The sequence below is a fragment of the Enhydra lutris genome, unplaced genomic scaffold (assembly GCF_002288905.1).
Source record: "Enhydra lutris kenyoni isolate GAN:26980312 unplaced genomic scaffold, ASM228890v2 scaffoldscaffold59, whole genome shotgun sequence".
Lineage (NCBI taxonomy): Eukaryota > Metazoa > Chordata > Mammalia > Carnivora > Mustelidae > Enhydra > Enhydra lutris.
The window spans coordinates 7,411,135-7,429,079 of NW_019154143.1; the positions used below are offsets into that span (position 1 = coordinate 7,411,135).

Consider the following 17,945-nt stretch of genomic DNA (forward strand, 5'->3'; position numbering starts at 1 on the left):
CTTAGATACCTTGTGACAGGAATGTCAATATACGTAAGACATTGAAACAAACTTGGTATGACCCCTTTACCAGATCATCCAGTGGACGTATAAAATTTTGCAAGTTCAGAAATTTACAGGGCTTCCTAAGAAAGGATGTAAGCTTCTCTGATTTGTTTTTTTATATTATTTGTTGTCCTTCAACGTGTTTCTTTTCCTTTTTTTTTTTTTAAGATTTTATTTATTTATTTGAGAGAGAGCATGTATGAGCACAAGAAGGGGGAGCAGCAGGCAGAGGGGGAAGCAGACTCCCTGCAGAGCAGGGAGCTTGATGGGGCTCGATCCCAGGACCATGGGATCAAGACCTGAGCCAAAGGCAGATGCTTAACTGACTAAGCCACCCAGGGCCCCCCCACATGTTTCTTTTCAATAAAAAAATTATGTCAAGAAAACTAAGGCAAGAAGTGATTTAAAAACACACATATAAATTAAGTTTCCTCATACTTGACTGTAAGTCTTATTCAGTGTTATGTGATTTTTTTAATGTTTTCTCTCAGAAGAACAACAACCATTTTCGAGATAGAGGAAAACCTAGAACATTTACTTCAACTCCTTGATTTTGCTTTCAAGAAAATGGAAGCTCAGGGAAAGGAAATGACTTACCCAAAGCCTTGGATCTGATTAGTGCAGAGCTAGGTCTGAGGATTCAGGTCAAACACGTGTGCTTCCTTCTGCATTCCATTGTCTCCTTATTTAAAATTACTTATTTTAGTAATGACCATACACCTGGCAGGGAGAAAGTGATCAAAATCTAGCTTTTCCCTAAATAGTACATTTTCCAATAGGGCAAGGGAGATAGAAAAAGTAAAGGACCCCAAATGAAAATTTTAACTTACCCACTTCTCTCTCAGGGGGCAAGGTAAAGTAGTGTCTGTAAATCAGCATTGTAAAATTTCCTGGTCTGTTGATATTTGACTGCTTCTTGAAATAATGCAAAGCAGGCTCTCTTGGCTCTGCATCTTGTCCCCGGTTTTAATGCAACAGACTTTAATACGAAAGAAGAGTGGGGACTTGGGGAGGACTGGCCCATAAGCCATCACTGGGACTTCTGAGTTTAACTAAGAAAAATGTGGTCAAGATTTATTTCTTAACATTCAGTGTAATATAAAGTTTAATTGGTTCTAAAGCAAGTGTTAGGATTAAGTTTTGCTAAAGAGTTTAAAGGTAAAATTTTTAAAAATAGAAATGTATTCAAAGCAAGGTACTCATTAAAACTGCTATAGTAAAAAATCCATTTTTAAGTGCTTTTATTTCCTTCCTAACACAGATTTATGTCCTGTGTTAGTTACTGAGTTGCATTAGACTATGCATCTGACTTCAGGGAAATATGTTTATTTACAGAATTTATATTTATCAATAAATTCAGGAGAAGCAGTTTCACTAACTAGATTTTAACACACTGAAATTTCTTGCAGGAAGGTTTAATATATATTTGATGACCGCGTCTGTCCTACACCAATACAGATTCAGATGAACCATGTTTATTTAGGAATTATTTTCCATCAAGGAATTGGTCAACATGCTGTGAATATCCAGTATGGTCATAATTGTGAAAAAAATTTATTACATTTCCAGATGGCTCAGATGAGATTTCCACATATTTTCCACAATTACTGAGAGGATTCAGTTGTGGGTTTTTTTTTTTGTTTTGTTTGGTTTTTTGTTTTATTTTAATAACAACCATGTCCTGGGATCATTAAAAAAATAGAAAAAGAGAGGAAAGAAGACAAGAAATTAAAGTAGTAAATTATGGACCAGAGTTACTGAACTCTTGTGGCATTTTATATATCTTGCTATCATCAGAAGTATATCACTTTATTCTTCTTTTTTAAGATTTTTAAATTTATTTGACAGAGGGAGAGAGAGGGAGCACAGCAGGGGTAGTGCAAGAGGGAGAAGAAGGCTTCCTGCTGAGCAGAGAGCCCAATGCAAGGCTCCATCCCAGGGCCCTGAGATCATGACCTAAGCTAAAGGCAGATGCTTAACGACTCAGCCACCCAGGTGTCCCAGAATTATATCACTTTATATTGTAATTATATTTCTTTTATTCCCCACTAAATTCTGAGCTTGGAAAAAAAAAGGGGGGGGGGACTCTCCTGATATTCTTCAAATCTCTAGATTAAGCAGAAAATAAGCCACGATTAAGAAGTTAAACGGATTTGGGGGCACCCGTGTGGCTCAGTGGGTCAAAGCCTCTGCCTTTGGCTCAGGTCATGATCTCAGGGTCCTGAGATTGAGCCCCGCATAGGGCTTTCTGCTCAGCAGGGAGTCTGCTTCTCCCTCTCTCTCTGCCTGCCTCTCTGCCTACTTGTGATATCTGTCTGCCAAATAAACAAATAAAATCTTAAAAAAAAAGAATTTAAACAGATTTATGTTGAATTAAATGGTACACTAGTACATGGATATATGCAGTATCACAGCTGGTGAGGAATAAAGATCAATTTAGACAATAAGGACCACAGTGGCATGTCAGGTATGAGGAGGATTCATGGGTAAGTTGCTAAAGGAACAGGCTTCTTTTAAGGCAGCAAAAGGAACAGGAATCACCCATTCCACACACCTTTTTGTTCTGGGCTAAGAGTAAGAACATGATCCTGGCAGCATCACATGAGGAATTTCATTTCATAGAAGCCGTAAGAAAAGTGAACATCCCACTACTTCGATACAGTATATTATTATCCTTACTGTTTCAATCATAACCCTCCCCCAACTCTAATCCTGAATGACTCAGTACATCTTAAGAAAACTTCTCAGGCATATTTCTATCATCACCAAAGAAATTCCTCTGAGTCAGAGATGCAGGGCACAGGAAATCAAAATGCAACACATTTTTCTTTCCTTGGACAATACAATCCAGAAGGAAACTTGTTAAAATACTCTTCAAAAGGATAATAAGGTGAATAGACACCATGAAAGGTTTGTGGGTGTGAGCGGGACTTGCTTAGGAAAGAGCCACAGGCTAAGTCCTAGACTACTCCACTGGGAGGATTGTCAAGATTACCAGGGGAGCTGTCCATGTAGTTGGTTTCCAGTTTGGGTCCTGCCACTTAGAACAATTCATTTAACTCTCTCAACTTAAATTTCTCATCTGTAAAAGTATTTGTTGCTTCCTTCTGGCTTTCTGCTGTCTAATAAAAAACCATTTGTTGAGCTCCTATTAGGTATTAATCACTGTGGCACTCCCCGTGCCCTAAAATAGATGTGCTAATGCCTGGTTGGTGTGAAGATGAAACAGACATGCAGGCACCTTGTAAATAGTACAGTATTACGTTAAAGGAAAAAGTCTTCTGTCTGACCTTTCCCATGTTCCCCAGCAGCTCCAGCGCCCCGGGCTCCATATTATATCTTTTTTCCTCCCCTTCCCCACCAAAATGCTGATTTCATTGATGGGGCACACTCTGGACAGCATCTTGTTATAATTTTGATCATTTTGATCAATTTCCATAGCTATCATTTTTACTAGGGTATTAGAAGAAAACTATATGCCTTGAGTGCCCCTACCTTAAATGTAGGGGCACACACACACACACATACACACACACTCACGCACACCATACACACAGAATCACAAAATCCAATAGGGTGCCTTTTTTTTTTTTTTTTTTTTAAAGAAAAGGAAGATAAGAAGAGAAGCACCTGTGCCTACTTCCCAGCAAGACTAGATTTGACTTGTGCCAACAATCATCTGGCAAGGAATTAAAAGCAGCAACAATAACAATGAACATTTACTAAGTACTTACTATAATGCAGGTACTGGCTAACTGGATATAATCTTTTATAATAGGTACGATTACCCTCATTCTACAGATGATGGAACTGAAATGGAAACAGGCTAAACATTTATGCATTTACACAGTCTATGAGTGAGAAGGAGGACTTAAACCCCTGCTAATCCAGCCCCAGAGCCTGTGCTCTCGATCATTACATCGCTGCAGAAGATGCCTGTGGGTGGCCATTACAACCATCAGGAAACCCATCCACCAAGCAAGACGTTAAGCACTTGACTTTGTAAGGCTGTCATTTGTGTCTACCATGAATACCTACCATGCATACTTATTCTTTGTGCAAGTTTGAGAAGCAACAAATTTAAAATGCACATAGTTAGAATTTGGTGCACTGATTCCCTGATGCCCTATAAAAAAAGGAAAAAACATATTTTCTATATTTATGTTACATATGTAATAAATATATATATAACACATGCAAGGACTCAAAACTCAGTAGACCAGAAGACTGGAACACTTTACTGTAGGGCCCAAGATCCAGATCCACCTCAAAATATCTCAAGGGCTCCGTATGCAGGAATGAGTCATTAAATTAAAACCCAAACAAAAATAGATGAATTTAAGAGATCAGAGTATACAATGATTATGGAAGAATGATTATGGGATATTAGGAAAGATGCTCCTTTCCTGAAAGAATTCAAACCTACAGAATATGCCTGTCACTCAAACAATGAAGTTTTGCAGGATATTTTAGCCGTAAGATATTGCCAGGTACCCATCCAGATGAGGACTTGATATGCTTTATGTGATTATTTTAGGATACTTGATATTTTATCTATAGTCATGTTTATAGTGATTGTGTTATTAATACATTATTTAATACTGTTCATATTCTACCATCACGAATCACTTCCTATAATACATCAGTTTTAAAAGTATCCCAGAATTCATCCATATAGAGTCCTTTTGTCCGTATTAACAGCAACTCAAAGAGACCTCCCACAGCTTTCTGTCTTTCCTTGGAAATTTGGGTGTCCTCCTTCAATAGCATGTCAGGATGTTCCGAGATGCTAGCCTACCAGAGTCCGAGACCCCGAAGGCACCGAGCCCCAGCAAATCCCTGGGTTAGGTAGCTATGGTGTCTGTAATAGCCTTGCTTGTTCATGCTCAATATAATATCGTTTCGGAGAAGCACTCACACAGAGTGGCATAACCTCCCTCAATAACGCAGAGGATAAGGAAACAGTGCAAGCCAGGTGAAACCAATATGGCCTCCTTTCCTTACACCACACCCCTCTGAGTCCATCACTTCTATGAACCAAGAGCAGGCACTGGGTGTGTTGCTGCTGTCAGAGGTGGCCATGGCCGGGTGATGCTTCCAGCTCATTATCATTTGTTCTCAGCCCAACCACCAGCAAAAGCCCCATCCATACTAAGAGTGCCGAGAGAATGCCAAAGAAGGCACGGGGTAGTGAAACACCCGCACTGGTGTTTGACTGAGTTATCCACATCTCCACCTCAGGGACATGAGGTCCGTGGCACCACATCTTTGTCTCTACTGTTCTTCCGTAATCTTGCAACGACCTTGACACAGAACAGGTGCTCCTAAAACATTTGCTGAAAGCAGGAACCAGCGAAAAGGTAGCACCCATACCCATTCTCTCAGACCTAAGAAGATTCCATAAGCTTCCTCTGGCTCCCCAAACATACTGAGGCGACTGTATATACATTTGGTTTCAAGGACAAAGTTGCTGTCTATTTTTAATAAAGCAGCAGCTTGAGTGAATCCCCTGTCTACTTTTGTACTCTCCTACTGCCTTTTATTTGCTTGAGCAAGAATCTGGACTAATTTCAGGCTTCACTTCGTTTTAGTAATAACTGAAATCTAATCAGGGTTGCAAATTCTTTGTATCAGTCTCTGTCCCTCTGCCTGCCTCCCTTCTTCCCTCCTGGCTCTTTATCTGCCTACCCCCTCCCTTTTCTTACTCTTTGAGCCTCCCTCTGCCCCTGCCTCCCCACCGCTCTCTTTTGTCCTCCTCCTCCCTCTGACTGGATGTACTTCTCTGCCTTTCTTCTCTTTCCTTCCCTCTTTCCCCTTCCCTGTCCCTCTTCCTCCCCTCCTCCCACTCTATCTCTTTGCTTCCTCCTTTTGTCCCTTTCTCAGTTTCCACACCTCTGTCACCACACCTCTCTGCCCCCATTTGCCCTTCCCCCCCACTCCCTCTGCCTCTGGCCCCTTGCTGCCCCTTTCTTGATCCCCAATCTTCTCCCTTCTGACCCTTCTCCTTCCCATCTCTCTCTGCCTCCTCTCTCTCTCCCTCTTTCAGCTAATACCTAAATCTCACACACATTGAGCTAAACAGCTCATTTTTAAAACTGTGTCAGGATTATAACATTTTGTGTGTGAGAATGAAAGCTATCCTCTGAGAATTGTTTTTTTGGTTTTGTTTGTTTGTTTTTAACTGTGCCCTAAATATTAAGCTCTATGTAAACAGGACTTAATTTTACTTTCTCACCTTTACCTTGGTAAATGAGTGTGTGTGTATGTGTTGTAAGAGAAAACTTCCCTGTTGAAAGAGAACCTCTGGAGGCTTCTGTTAGAGGTTATAATTAATTATATTTATAAACACATTGACAACAAGTTTACTCCAAACAGACCAATAATTCACCTCCAAAACTTAAAAAAAAAATAAAATAAAACTACTCTATTCAAAAAGTAGTTACAGACACACTTGAACACTGATTTTTGTATAGAGTGTATGCAAGTTATCATTTGACAGTCATCTGATTTTAAGTAGAAGTTTTCTTTGTTACTGTTCTTGTCCCCTAGAGAAAATATAGTTTGGAAGCAAGAGTGACTTGGCATTGGGCTTTTTAAAAAGTATCTAAAATTTCCATTTGACTTGAGAAGGTTTGTATCAGAGGAACTGCCACATGCGTCCCTTGTTCTAGAAAACTTCCTAACCAAGAATTCTTACCATTTTTGGGGGGACCGAGAATTGAACTTTGTAAGCTGTTGGTTGTGCTGACAAGGTAACAAGCATCCTCTGGTACTGCTTCTCTGTCATCATTAATTTACATTGTCTTGTAACATACATAAGAAAGATCGACCAAGAAACTACTATTTTAAGAACGGAGAAAAGCTACATTCACTGTTCAGCCTTGTTAGGAAGTTACACCGTACAAGGCCAGTGCAGGCAATGACCGATAGCTACTAATAAAGAAGTTTCTTTTTTATTTAGGCACAAAGTGAAAATAAATACCACAAGGGACAAAAGAATAGACAATAACTGAACAGGTCAGGTACATGGAAGGATTATACCATTAGCATGTTTCTTGCTTTTCACACTCAGTTTACTCATGGCGCTTCTGGGTTAACAGAGAGTGGGGGTGGGGTACAGTGTGGTTCATGCATGTTCAGCAGTTCCAGAGAACATAGATCGCTGCTCTAGTTTCTCATCTTCAGAACCACGTGAGTAGATGCTGCAGTCCAGATCACCACACTAAAAGCCCCCTCCCCCACCACCACATGCTCATCCTCACCTGGGAAAGTCGTTCAGAAGGAGAACCACCCCAAATGACGTCCTGCAGATTTTATGTCAGGCAGCCCTACTGCTAAATTCTAGATCCATCCCTATTAGCTGTGTGAAGCCTCAGGTTCTCCATCTGTGAAAGGAGTATAAAAGCACCTAGCTAATAGAGTTGTTGTGAAGATGAAATCAAATGAATGTTGTAAGAAAAACAGCATGAAACCTGGCTCCCAACACATCTCAGACCACTACCATCTCCACCGTCATTATCACCTCCTGACCACCCTATCCAGAACCACCATCTCTAACACCAATACCACAACTACCACCATCATCACCACCATCTCCAACACCAACACCACCACCATTACCACTACTACTACCACCCGCACCAGCACCATATCTAAAACCATCACCTCCAATAGCAGCACGACCACCACCATCGCCACCAGCACCATTACCACCACCACCATCACATCCCAAACCACCTCCAATGCCATAACCACCACCACCACATCCACCTCCTCCACCCCTGCCCCTGCCATCACAACCATCATCACCCCAATCACCACTACCCCTGCCACCATCTACCACTGTCATCCTCATTTTACAAGTGAGGTGAGCGCAAGTTATTTCCTGAAAATCACAAAGCTCGGAGGAAACCAAGGTAGAGCTCAAACGTGGGTATGGAATCCAAGTTGAATTCCTTCTAAGTCCATCTTTATCTCAGGGAGTCTAACATGGAAAAGTGGGGTGGTCTTAGTTTCAAAGGTCACTGCGGGGCTTCGAGAGTACACAGAACTCCAGAACCCCCATGCCTCAGCCTCCTGGAAATGAAATATCCCAGGCTGTTTCATCACTATCTGAATCACCAGGTGTGAGGAAATTTCCCTGGGTGCCCTGTTATGAACACCAGCCTGAAAGGCAAAGTTCTGTGCTAGGCTCTGTTTTTGCCCCCTGCCTCCCTCTCTTCTGCTGTCACCGAAGAACACAATGTCTATTCCCCTATCTGACCCTGTGGAGACATTATAAGAAGGAAAGAAAATGTCATCTAGAGCACAAATCCTCAGGAGAAAGGCAGGAAATGAAAAGGCATTGTTTATTTCGCCTGGCTCTACAGTGAGACAGCTGTATGGGCCTGAGAGAAGAATGAGCCCCGGCTGGCTCAACCTTTGGCAAATAGATGGGCATTACGTAGGCAGTATGTCGAGCCAGGAGAGGAAGCAAAGGAGGAGATTTCCTTTAATTCTGTCCATATTGTTGACGGCTTGCTTTCCCTCCCAGGGCCTTCTGGACTTCCCCACTATCAGAGCAGAAAGCACAAGGCAGTGTGGGAAGCCAGGAGCTAAAGCCACTAGCTGCCGCAGTCTCTTGCTTCCTTGGCGGGCACCTTCCACAGGGCTCCCTGCTGTGGGCTTGTCCTGAGCAGTTACAAAGATCATGGCTAGTGCCACTCACCCCCCTTACATTTGGCTGTCCTCTCTTTCTTTCCTGCCACCTGGCCCAAAGCCACTTCTGTTCTATCCTCTCGCAAGGATAACTCTTAAGAATCGTGTGGTGTGTATAATGTAATAGGGGCCTAACAGCTTCCCCACCCCCCCAGAATGTATCTCCCATGAGCAGATGTCAGGAACCACGACAGAACATGATGGAGATATTTTTATGGAAAAGCCTCTACTGTTCTCAAGACACTGAAACCCACAGGCAGGTTTCTACACCTGAGCTAGTAAGGACAGAGCAGCATAACAACAAATAACCCCACCATAGGTGTTAGACCCTCAAGATTGCTCATTCAAAGGAGTTAAGCATGCTTAAGTCTCTTCCCCGGGTTACCAGTGTCCTCAGGAAAAAAGCAAAACAAAACAAAGAAAATTGCTTCCCACATCAACAATTTAGTATAAAACCTGCTCAGTCTTTACCAAGAGGGTGGCTGTGCCCTGCTAACCCTGAAAAAATGGGACAAAAGGGGGAGGTGCAATGGGTTAAGGGCAGCTCAAGGGGGAACAGGATTCAGGTAAGTCAAAAGCATCCCTAGATATCAACCACTAATTCATAAAGTGCAAAACAAAATATTGACCACGTGTTATTAGAAATCTTGTAAATTTTCTTTAGAAATACAAGAGGCAATCTGGTAGAGAGGGACAAGCACTTGAGCTTTTTTTTTTTTAAAGTAGATCAGCTCTTTTATTTATATTTACCTAATTTAATATAAAACTCTTAACATGAGGTCTACCCTCTTTTTTTTCTTTTAAGAGTTTACTTATTTATTTGACAGACAGAGATCACAAGTAGGCAGAGAGTGAGAGGGAAACAGGCTCCCCACTGAGCAGAGAGCCCAATGCGGGGCTCTATCCCAAGACCCTGGGACCACAACCCAAGCCAAAGGCAGAGGCTTTAACCCACTGAGCCACCCAGACGCCCTGAACTCTACTCTCTTAGCAGATTTTAAGTGCACAGTACAATAGTGCTAACTACAGGCTCAATGTTGTATAGTAGCTCTCTAGAACTAATTCATTTTGCATTACTGAAACATTATACTTGTTGATTTGAACCCCTCCCTTTCCTCCCTCCCTCTGCCCCTGGCAACCACAATTCTGCTTTCTGTTTCTAGGAGTGAATATTTTAGCTATCTCATATAAGTAGAATCATTAGGTGTTTGCTCTTCTGTGACTAGCTTAAAGGGACATATACTCAGATTAATTTAAATACCTTCACGACGATCTAAAATCCCATTAAAGAAAATCACTGTTCATTGCATCTTTCATTCAGTTTGATAACCATCCCGTCTATTTAGTGAAATGGTCCATACTTTCAGGTTTACCAAGATACTACTCCATCTTAAAAAACATATTTTTCTCTCTGGTTATGCCTTCTGTCCTTCAAAAGCAACTCCAAATATTTTGTCCAAAATTTAGACTTCTACAGTGTCCCCCATGTCTTCATAATGGTGTGTGTACTTATCAAAATATGAGTTATCTCATCATCTCCCACTTTAGAGTATAAGGAATAGATTTCTTCTGTTCCCTTCGTAATGACTAGCCCAGTACTGGGCACAAATCAGTAGCTTATTAAGCATGTGCAGAGTGATTGGTACAGGAATTCTATTCTAGTCCTAACCAAGTAAAGCAATCATCCCCCTCTGGAATGACCTTGAATGATGATTCAGAAAAGAGTCCATAATTTAAACACTTCAGTGTGTCTGAACTACGATATCTTCTCATTTGCTAAGATAAAACTTCTTTACATAACTATATTATAACCCTAAACTCTAATTAGCAGTGGGAAAATGAGATTACCACAGTAAACATGGCAATCTGATTGACATAGTAAACAACCCTGCGGCACATAATCAATTTAGGCTTCTGGCAATATTGAATGGGAAGTCAAAATATTTTTTGGCTGTTACCCTGCCTTATGTTTGTAATAGTTCTGCATTCATGAAAACATATGCATTTATAAAAACACTTCTTGTACTTATAATTTAGATTTGCAGATGATACTACATGTGGTTTGGATTTAAGAAGAGACAAATATTCCACTCTGAGAAGATAATCCACCAAAGCAGAAATCCATTAAAATCCTAAAATCATTTCATCTAAATTTCTTACATCAGCATATTACCTAAGAAAGTTTTATGTCAGTATAAAATCATGGTTCCATCATTCTAATAGGTTAAATGTATCAAATAAAATTCTTCTCCCATAAAGTAAATCTTGAGTATGTTGGATTCAAATAGGTACTAATGGCCTTTCCTGTCTAGCATTATTTTCTGTAGTGCTTTTCATCATTTCTGATTCCCCTAAAGATACAAAATTATTCTTCTGTTCTGACCACTTGAAGTTTTCTTACAATTTTTGTTTCATCTTTTTTGTTTTTTTTCTTGAACAGCGGGCTACTTTCTTGCATTATACATTTGTCCTACTCTCCAAACTGAACTGCTCTCTTATAAAGCTAGGTCTTTACTCCCTGGAATTCTATAGAGCAAGAATAGAATACTGGTAATATAGGTAGCAAAAACAAAAGTATTTCTTCTTCCTCGAGTAGAGTAATAATAATGCCATAAAGCCTATATAATACTGAAATTTTATTTCTTTTCTGTTTCTTTCTCCAGAAAAAGCAATATAAATATTGAGTGTCAAACAGCTATATTTGTTGGGACAGCTTGCATATCGTATTTCCTAAACTTAACAAAGTCACAATCGCTGTGTATTAAACGCAAGCAATGAATCATGGAACTCTATATCAGAAACTAATGATGTACTGTACAGTGACTAACAACATAAAAATAAAAGTCACAATCATACCTGAAAACATTATAGTCGTTAAAGCAAAATCAATTTTGGACAGATCCTTTGATTAATAAATTATGTTGTAGCTAGGAACCCCCAGGAAACGGATTTGTTGAGCAATATATTCCATGCATTTTCCAACCCACACACCTCATCTTTCAACTCTGTATTTTAAATAGGTAATAGTAAATGCTCGTGATCTTTTGAGTCCTCCTCTGAAAGTATTGTTATTGGGTTATAACTAAGTAATTGAATTTGATTTGTATCTACATTAGTTAATTAACCTTAATATTTTCCAGAACAGTCAAGCTCATATTAGACGTTGGAAGACCAAACAACATTTTGTAATAATTATTACCACTAAACTAGCATCATTAAAAAACAACCATTAGTGGCTCTTTAAATTTGTGGATATCACCTACCAAACCACAAATCAAATTGGCATGTTCTTCATTTATTTTTTATTAGCTGTTAACATTAGACAGAATTCCCTGTTGAAAGTCAAGATTAGCTGGCATGGGCTTAGTATTTGTCATTGATTGAGTTTATACAAAAGCATGTGCTAACTGTTAATTATATCTATTAATGTGTTTTGCATTATAATTTGAAAATGCCTTACTGAGAATACACTTTATTTAAGACTACAAGCACCACTTATCACTTATCAGTATCTTTTTCAGATACAGATTTTGATCTTAAAAAAGGTCAAGTTGAAATAATTCAACTCATTTATATTAAAATGTGAATGAATAGGTACGGATATGGTTATATTATACATTTAAATGACTTCTACAAAAATAAGATCAGCGATTAGGAATCTATCTTGCTTTTGAAACTGAAGAATCAGTAAAGCTGCCTGCCTCTTGATCTCCATCCCTGATTACACTGGACCCAAGGTAAAGCTATCTACCTGTCTTTATGGCTTTTTAAAATAGGCAAGCTTTAAATCCAGGCTTTTCCTAGCATCTCTTTATGGTGCTCTGAAAAGAACCGTAAGTTCTGGCTTTGTGCACAACATTAAACAGAAAAGCAAAAAAAGATTTTTTTTTTAAATAGTTAATAAAGTTCACTGGCATCAACAGTCCTATGTATTGTAGGTTTTTAAGAAAGTCACCTCCCAAGATTAATTATGTAATTGGATAAGACGTAAATTCATTCTTCAAGAAAAACTGGGTTGAAGTCCACATGGTCCAGCTGATGACAAACTCTGTCACTTGGGTCTGACTGTGTGGACCTGGCATTAGAAACAACTTCCAGGGGAAGAATGACCCATGAAGAAAAGGGAAGAGAAGGAGAAGAAGGAGAAAAACAAGGGACCTTTGATAATATCATGTTTTTCTAGAAGCATTATGTTGAAATCCTTGGTGCCTAGCTGAAGGCTAAGTCCCAGTCACCTAAACAAATTTATTTAAGCAACAGAGGTGGTGAGCATCTACAAAGCTTGTCAGCACTCTATAACGTCAGGATGAAGTCTCTTTAAAACAAAAATTCTAGAAAAAAAAATGGAGGGCTGTAATTTTATCCCACTGATAAGTAAGATGTTTGACATTTCTAAAATTTCATATTTCAACTTAGTGAATAAAATACAATAAGAGTTTTTATTAAACCAGGAACTAGTGATTGATCTAGAATACTCCTAAGAACACACACACACACACACACACACACACACACACACACACACACAGATGGCATGCCAATAATACTACCCATCCAACCAATTTTCACAAGATATTTAAATCTCTAAAGCTGGAATTTGGCAATATTCCTTCCTTAGCAAGAATTAAATCAATTTAATGGCATAGGGTGACTGTTTTAAATGGAGTTTGGCAGAATAAATTATTCCATCAAATCACTGTCAATTTTATTTCCCTTCTTCCTCTTCTACTTTGTGTCCAAAAAAAGGTTATTTATCTACAGTTTGGTAAAGTCCTGGACAGCAGAATCGATAAGGAAAGACTGCCTCTCAAATAAACAAGTACAGAGCCATTCTTTTTAACAAAAAGCAAGACCAAATTTTCAGGAGAAAACATCCTAAGTAAAATGAATAAACAAAACAAAACACCCATTGGGTCATATTTAAGTGCTACCCTTGTGAGTTCATTTAAGAATATTCAATACTCCTTTAGTAACATGCAATATACTTTTACATGGATTACAAGGGCCATCTAATACGACAGGGTTCCATAACTGAAATGATTAGAAAATATAATGAGAAAGAATTCCTAACAAAGGATTCAAGTTCATGAGCTAATTGTGGACAGGATTCCATCCAATACAAGGCCTCTGGGAAAATCCTTCCGTAAGTATGCAGGATATTCATTTGCTTCTATATTACTATCTTTCAGTAAAATACATGTCCAACAAAACACATCTCAACACGTGGAACATTAACAATATAAGAACCAACATAAAACAGATATTCATCCAAAGTTACCCCCACACATCTGAAGGTGGATATTATAATCTCTGCTTTGATTTCATCATGATATCGTACTCAGTAAGAGTTCATCTCTATAATACAATATCAAAGAGAAGTAAAAAGGAAGGCATCTGCAGGAACATCTCTTCCCTCTGCCCATTTCCACCCCCGTCCCCCTCCACCCTCTTCTTTTAGCAAGAGAAATTTCATTTTGGAGAGAATGTACTTGGCATTTGACACATCACATAACGTTTACGCAAGAGTTAACCATTTTTAGAACAAACTGTATTATATATATTTTTTCTTTCCTGGAAATTCCCAAGTGATTCAACCAACATGATCAATCATTGTAATGTCCTCTGTTGTATTGCAAATATTATAGTTTCCTTCGTTCCTTCCTTTCCTCCTTCCTTCCATCCATCCTACCTTCCTTTCTTCCTTCCTTCCTTCCTTTTCTCCCTCCTTCCTTCCTTTCCGCTTAGACACTGCTCATTGAGTCAACTTTCTGGCTTGCATTTGGTGAGTGTAATGCTCCCTCTTAGGCAAGGAAGGAGGAACAGTTCTAAACAGCAGCTGTCAAAGGCAGAATCATTGCACAACCAGGCACCTGGTGTTACATTAGCAAGTGTCACCATGCAGTGCCAATAGGAAGAGTAAATTGTTCCCAGTTCTTTTCCCTGATCTGTTCCCCGTCAACAAGGAGGCTTGGACAGAATCGTATTCTCTCCCCATTGCTCTATCAGTAGGGTAGAAGGGTTTACCTAACCATGGAAAATAAAATCAGACTAGAACTCCATAAGAGCTATATGACTTTTCTCACACTGGCATAAGACTAAAAAAAGCAGGGCTGGTCATTAAGTCCTAATTAAGCATTAGCATGTAAGCAGAAACATTATCTCACATCGTCACAAACACACAGCATCAGATAAAAGCAGCAAAAAAACATTCCAGTCAGCCTTGGTAGCCAGGAAATTCTTTTCAAAGGTGTTTCCTTTTTAAGCTTTCCCAATTTGTACTCAGTAATAAGTTAGGGACTTAATGTAATGTTCTAAATATTCGCTTTCGATAAATAAGTAAATAAATAAGTATTCCCTTTCTGCATGTGTATTATGTGATTCAAACTAGAATACAAATTTCCCAACCCATCATAAGCGGTTTGATAAATTGTGTCACAAAACTCATTCTATCATAACTGCTATAATGTACTTAAACTATGCAAAAGTACAGAAGTTAAAAATAGAACCAAATTAAGATCTCTATATGGAGCAGATTGATAAGTGTGGCACAGCAGGGGGCATTTTCAAGTGGTCCTGTATAGCAAATATTCCATTCCTTGTGTGCCATTTAGTTTAAAAAAAAAAATGACATCCACTCTCCCATCCACCAAGGCACTCGACCCCACACATAGGTATAAAAAAACAACTTACACAATTTCATCGTTCTGGAATTCAAGCTCTCCACAAGTGTCCTCGAAGTCCTCGCCTCCGCCTCTGGCCGTCCCTTCGATGGTTTTATAGGGAACAATAACATTTCCTCGAGCTCCAGATGTTCTCAATACCTTCACCTCCATAATGCCAATGCTCTCACTCACGTGAGTCACAGGCTCCTCAAAGGTAAAGATGCCTGCGTGGTCATCATCAAAAATGGTCACAGTGGCAGTGGAAGGAGATCCGAGGCAAGCGAGTGTAGAAACATGATTGGCTTCCAGGATGCCATCTTCTGAGGCATCACAAGAGACTTTGACATTGCTCAAATGCACAAGGAAATTTTCATCCTCCTCAAAGATATCGTCATCGATGATGCCAACTCTGATTTCCTTCTGGGTCTCACCAGGCTTGAAGACCACAGTTCCTTCGGTAAATTCATAATCAGATCCAGCATTGGCCGTGCCATCCTCTGTTCTGAAGTCAACAAACACAGTGTTAGTCAAATCGCCACCTCTGCGGATAATGGTCAGGGCGACAGTACCGCAGTTCTCCAGACACTGATAGGTCCCTTGTTCAAAGAAGATCTGACTCACGGGGTCATTTTCAGCCACTTCAGTGTTGACCTCATGCATGCTGACGGCCTTCCTTGCCTGGTCAGCTGCGTGTCTCTTTAAAATGTTGCCGGCTCCAGTCATCAGGCGGGTAGCTTGGATGCGGTAAAAAGCTCGACTCTTTTGCTGCTGACTTAGGACTTGGTAGTTAGCTAATTCTATTAATTGCTCTATTTCTTTCTCCGGGTGCTTCTGCTTGAGCTCCTTCAGAATCCTCGCCATTTCTCGCCTGGCCTCTTCATCATCTTGGTCCCTCTCATCGACCTCTAGAACAAGAGCGCCATCTAAGAAACTGTCAACGTGGGAGTTGACCACTTTCCCGTCCATTTCAATTTCAGTCTTGGAAGATGGCCTGTCTCCTTCATGCTCGATGATCATTCCCCTCTGCTTGCCGGCCCGATACCTCTTGTAGACATACTTATAGAAAAGAAGCCTCCTATCTGCTACCCAAGCGAACACGACACAGATGGGAAAGAAGAAGAAGGTAAGTAAACCTTCCCAGACCTCCACGACCCCAGGAGAGATGACGGACAAAATAATGTAAAGCCAAGTATAGGCAAAGATGCTCCAGGCTGCTGTCACAAAGAACACACGCAAATGCTTTATCTTCCTCGTCTCTCCATCTGGGACCACGTAGACACAAAGGGCGATAATGATGAACATATTGAATGCAGCACTTCCCACGATGGTGCTAGGACCCAGGTCTCCTGCAGTAAAGTTATGGCCGCACACCTCAATTACGGAAAGGAGAATCTCTGGAGCAGAAGATCCCAGGGCCATCAAGGTCAAGTTGGAAACCGTCTCATTCCAGATCCTCACAGTGGTCTTGGTGGTCTCTCCATTGGGTTTCTTTATAGTTATTTCTTTTTCTTGAGATGTGATGACTTCTATAGAGGACATGAACCGGTCGGCAATGATAGAGACTCCAAGAAACATGTAGACCATGGCCACAAAATACACAGTAGCTCTAGCAATTTTGTCTCCAAAGGAAGGGTCTTGGGGCTCCCAAATGGGTAAAATCACCCCCTTCTTACAATAATATGAGCCAGTACACTCGCCAGTTTCATTGACTTCTCCTTCCATTTCTGTCTCTGCACTTATAAGGTCCACGTGGAAAAATAAGAGAGCCACTATGGCTAACAGATGACATCCCATCGAAAAGGTAGGTGAGGGTCTTAACTGCAGCATGTTGTACAATGGTAGACTTCCAAGTGTCCCAACCTACTGGCAAAAATAAGATGGAGGGAGGGTGGGGAAAAAAAAAATCACATCATCAGAGCCAGATCCAAAGCATGACCAATTACTGATTTTTATTGCTTTTACCAATGATTTGTTTAAATTTGACTACCATAATACCTATGGTGAATAATTATTCTACGTATCCATCAGTGATTAAGCAATCTTTTGAAAAATTTACAACTCAATCTCTCCACGTGTGGATTTTCTACTTGTAGTCTCCATTTCCTGAGCAATGTACACAATTGACTTATTGGAAATGAAAAGTTCAATTATAACCTTGACTTGTTGAATACATAGTTATGCAAGCCAATAAGGGGAGGAAAAAAAACCTTTTGATGCATTAAATAATTTTCTCCTTGTTGCTAATACAGATTTTCTTTTAAATTTTGGTTAGTACAATTACCTTCCAGAAACCATTTCATTACCGAAATCACCTTATTAAGACTGCCTTATTAAGACTGATACTTTAAAGTTCAGACTCTAAAAACCTAGCCAACACAAGGCCTTTTGATGATCTTAAATTCTGGAGCAGACCCTGTACTGCAGTTTTTGAAATCACGTCCCATTGCACCAAATGGACTTGGAAACACAGAGATCTCTTCAAGCTTTCCTACAAAGTCAACAGAAGTTGTACTTGAGGGGGAAAAGAAATCTTCTGTAATA

General features: G+C 39.9%; 1 protein-coding gene across 4 annotated transcripts in view; it reads right to left on the reverse strand.

Annotated features, from left to right (window-relative positions):
• The window catches only part of LOC111158430 (solute carrier family 8 member A1), a 330,022-nt gene that overhangs the window by 292,451 nt on the left and 19,626 nt on the right, over positions 1 to 17,945 (reverse strand). For 3 of the 4 annotated variants that reach the window (XM_022520439.1, XM_022520438.1, XM_022520442.1), the window contains exon 2: positions 15,433 to 17,264. In XM_022520439.1, the coding sequence (XP_022376147.1) occupies positions 15,433 to 17,231 (1,799 nt within the window). In that variant the 5' untranslated portion in view covers positions 17,232 to 17,264. Of the gene's footprint in view, positions 1 to 15,432; positions 17,268 to 17,945 lie in introns of all 4 variants that reach the window. The other variant, XM_022520440.1, reaches the window with a different exon arrangement.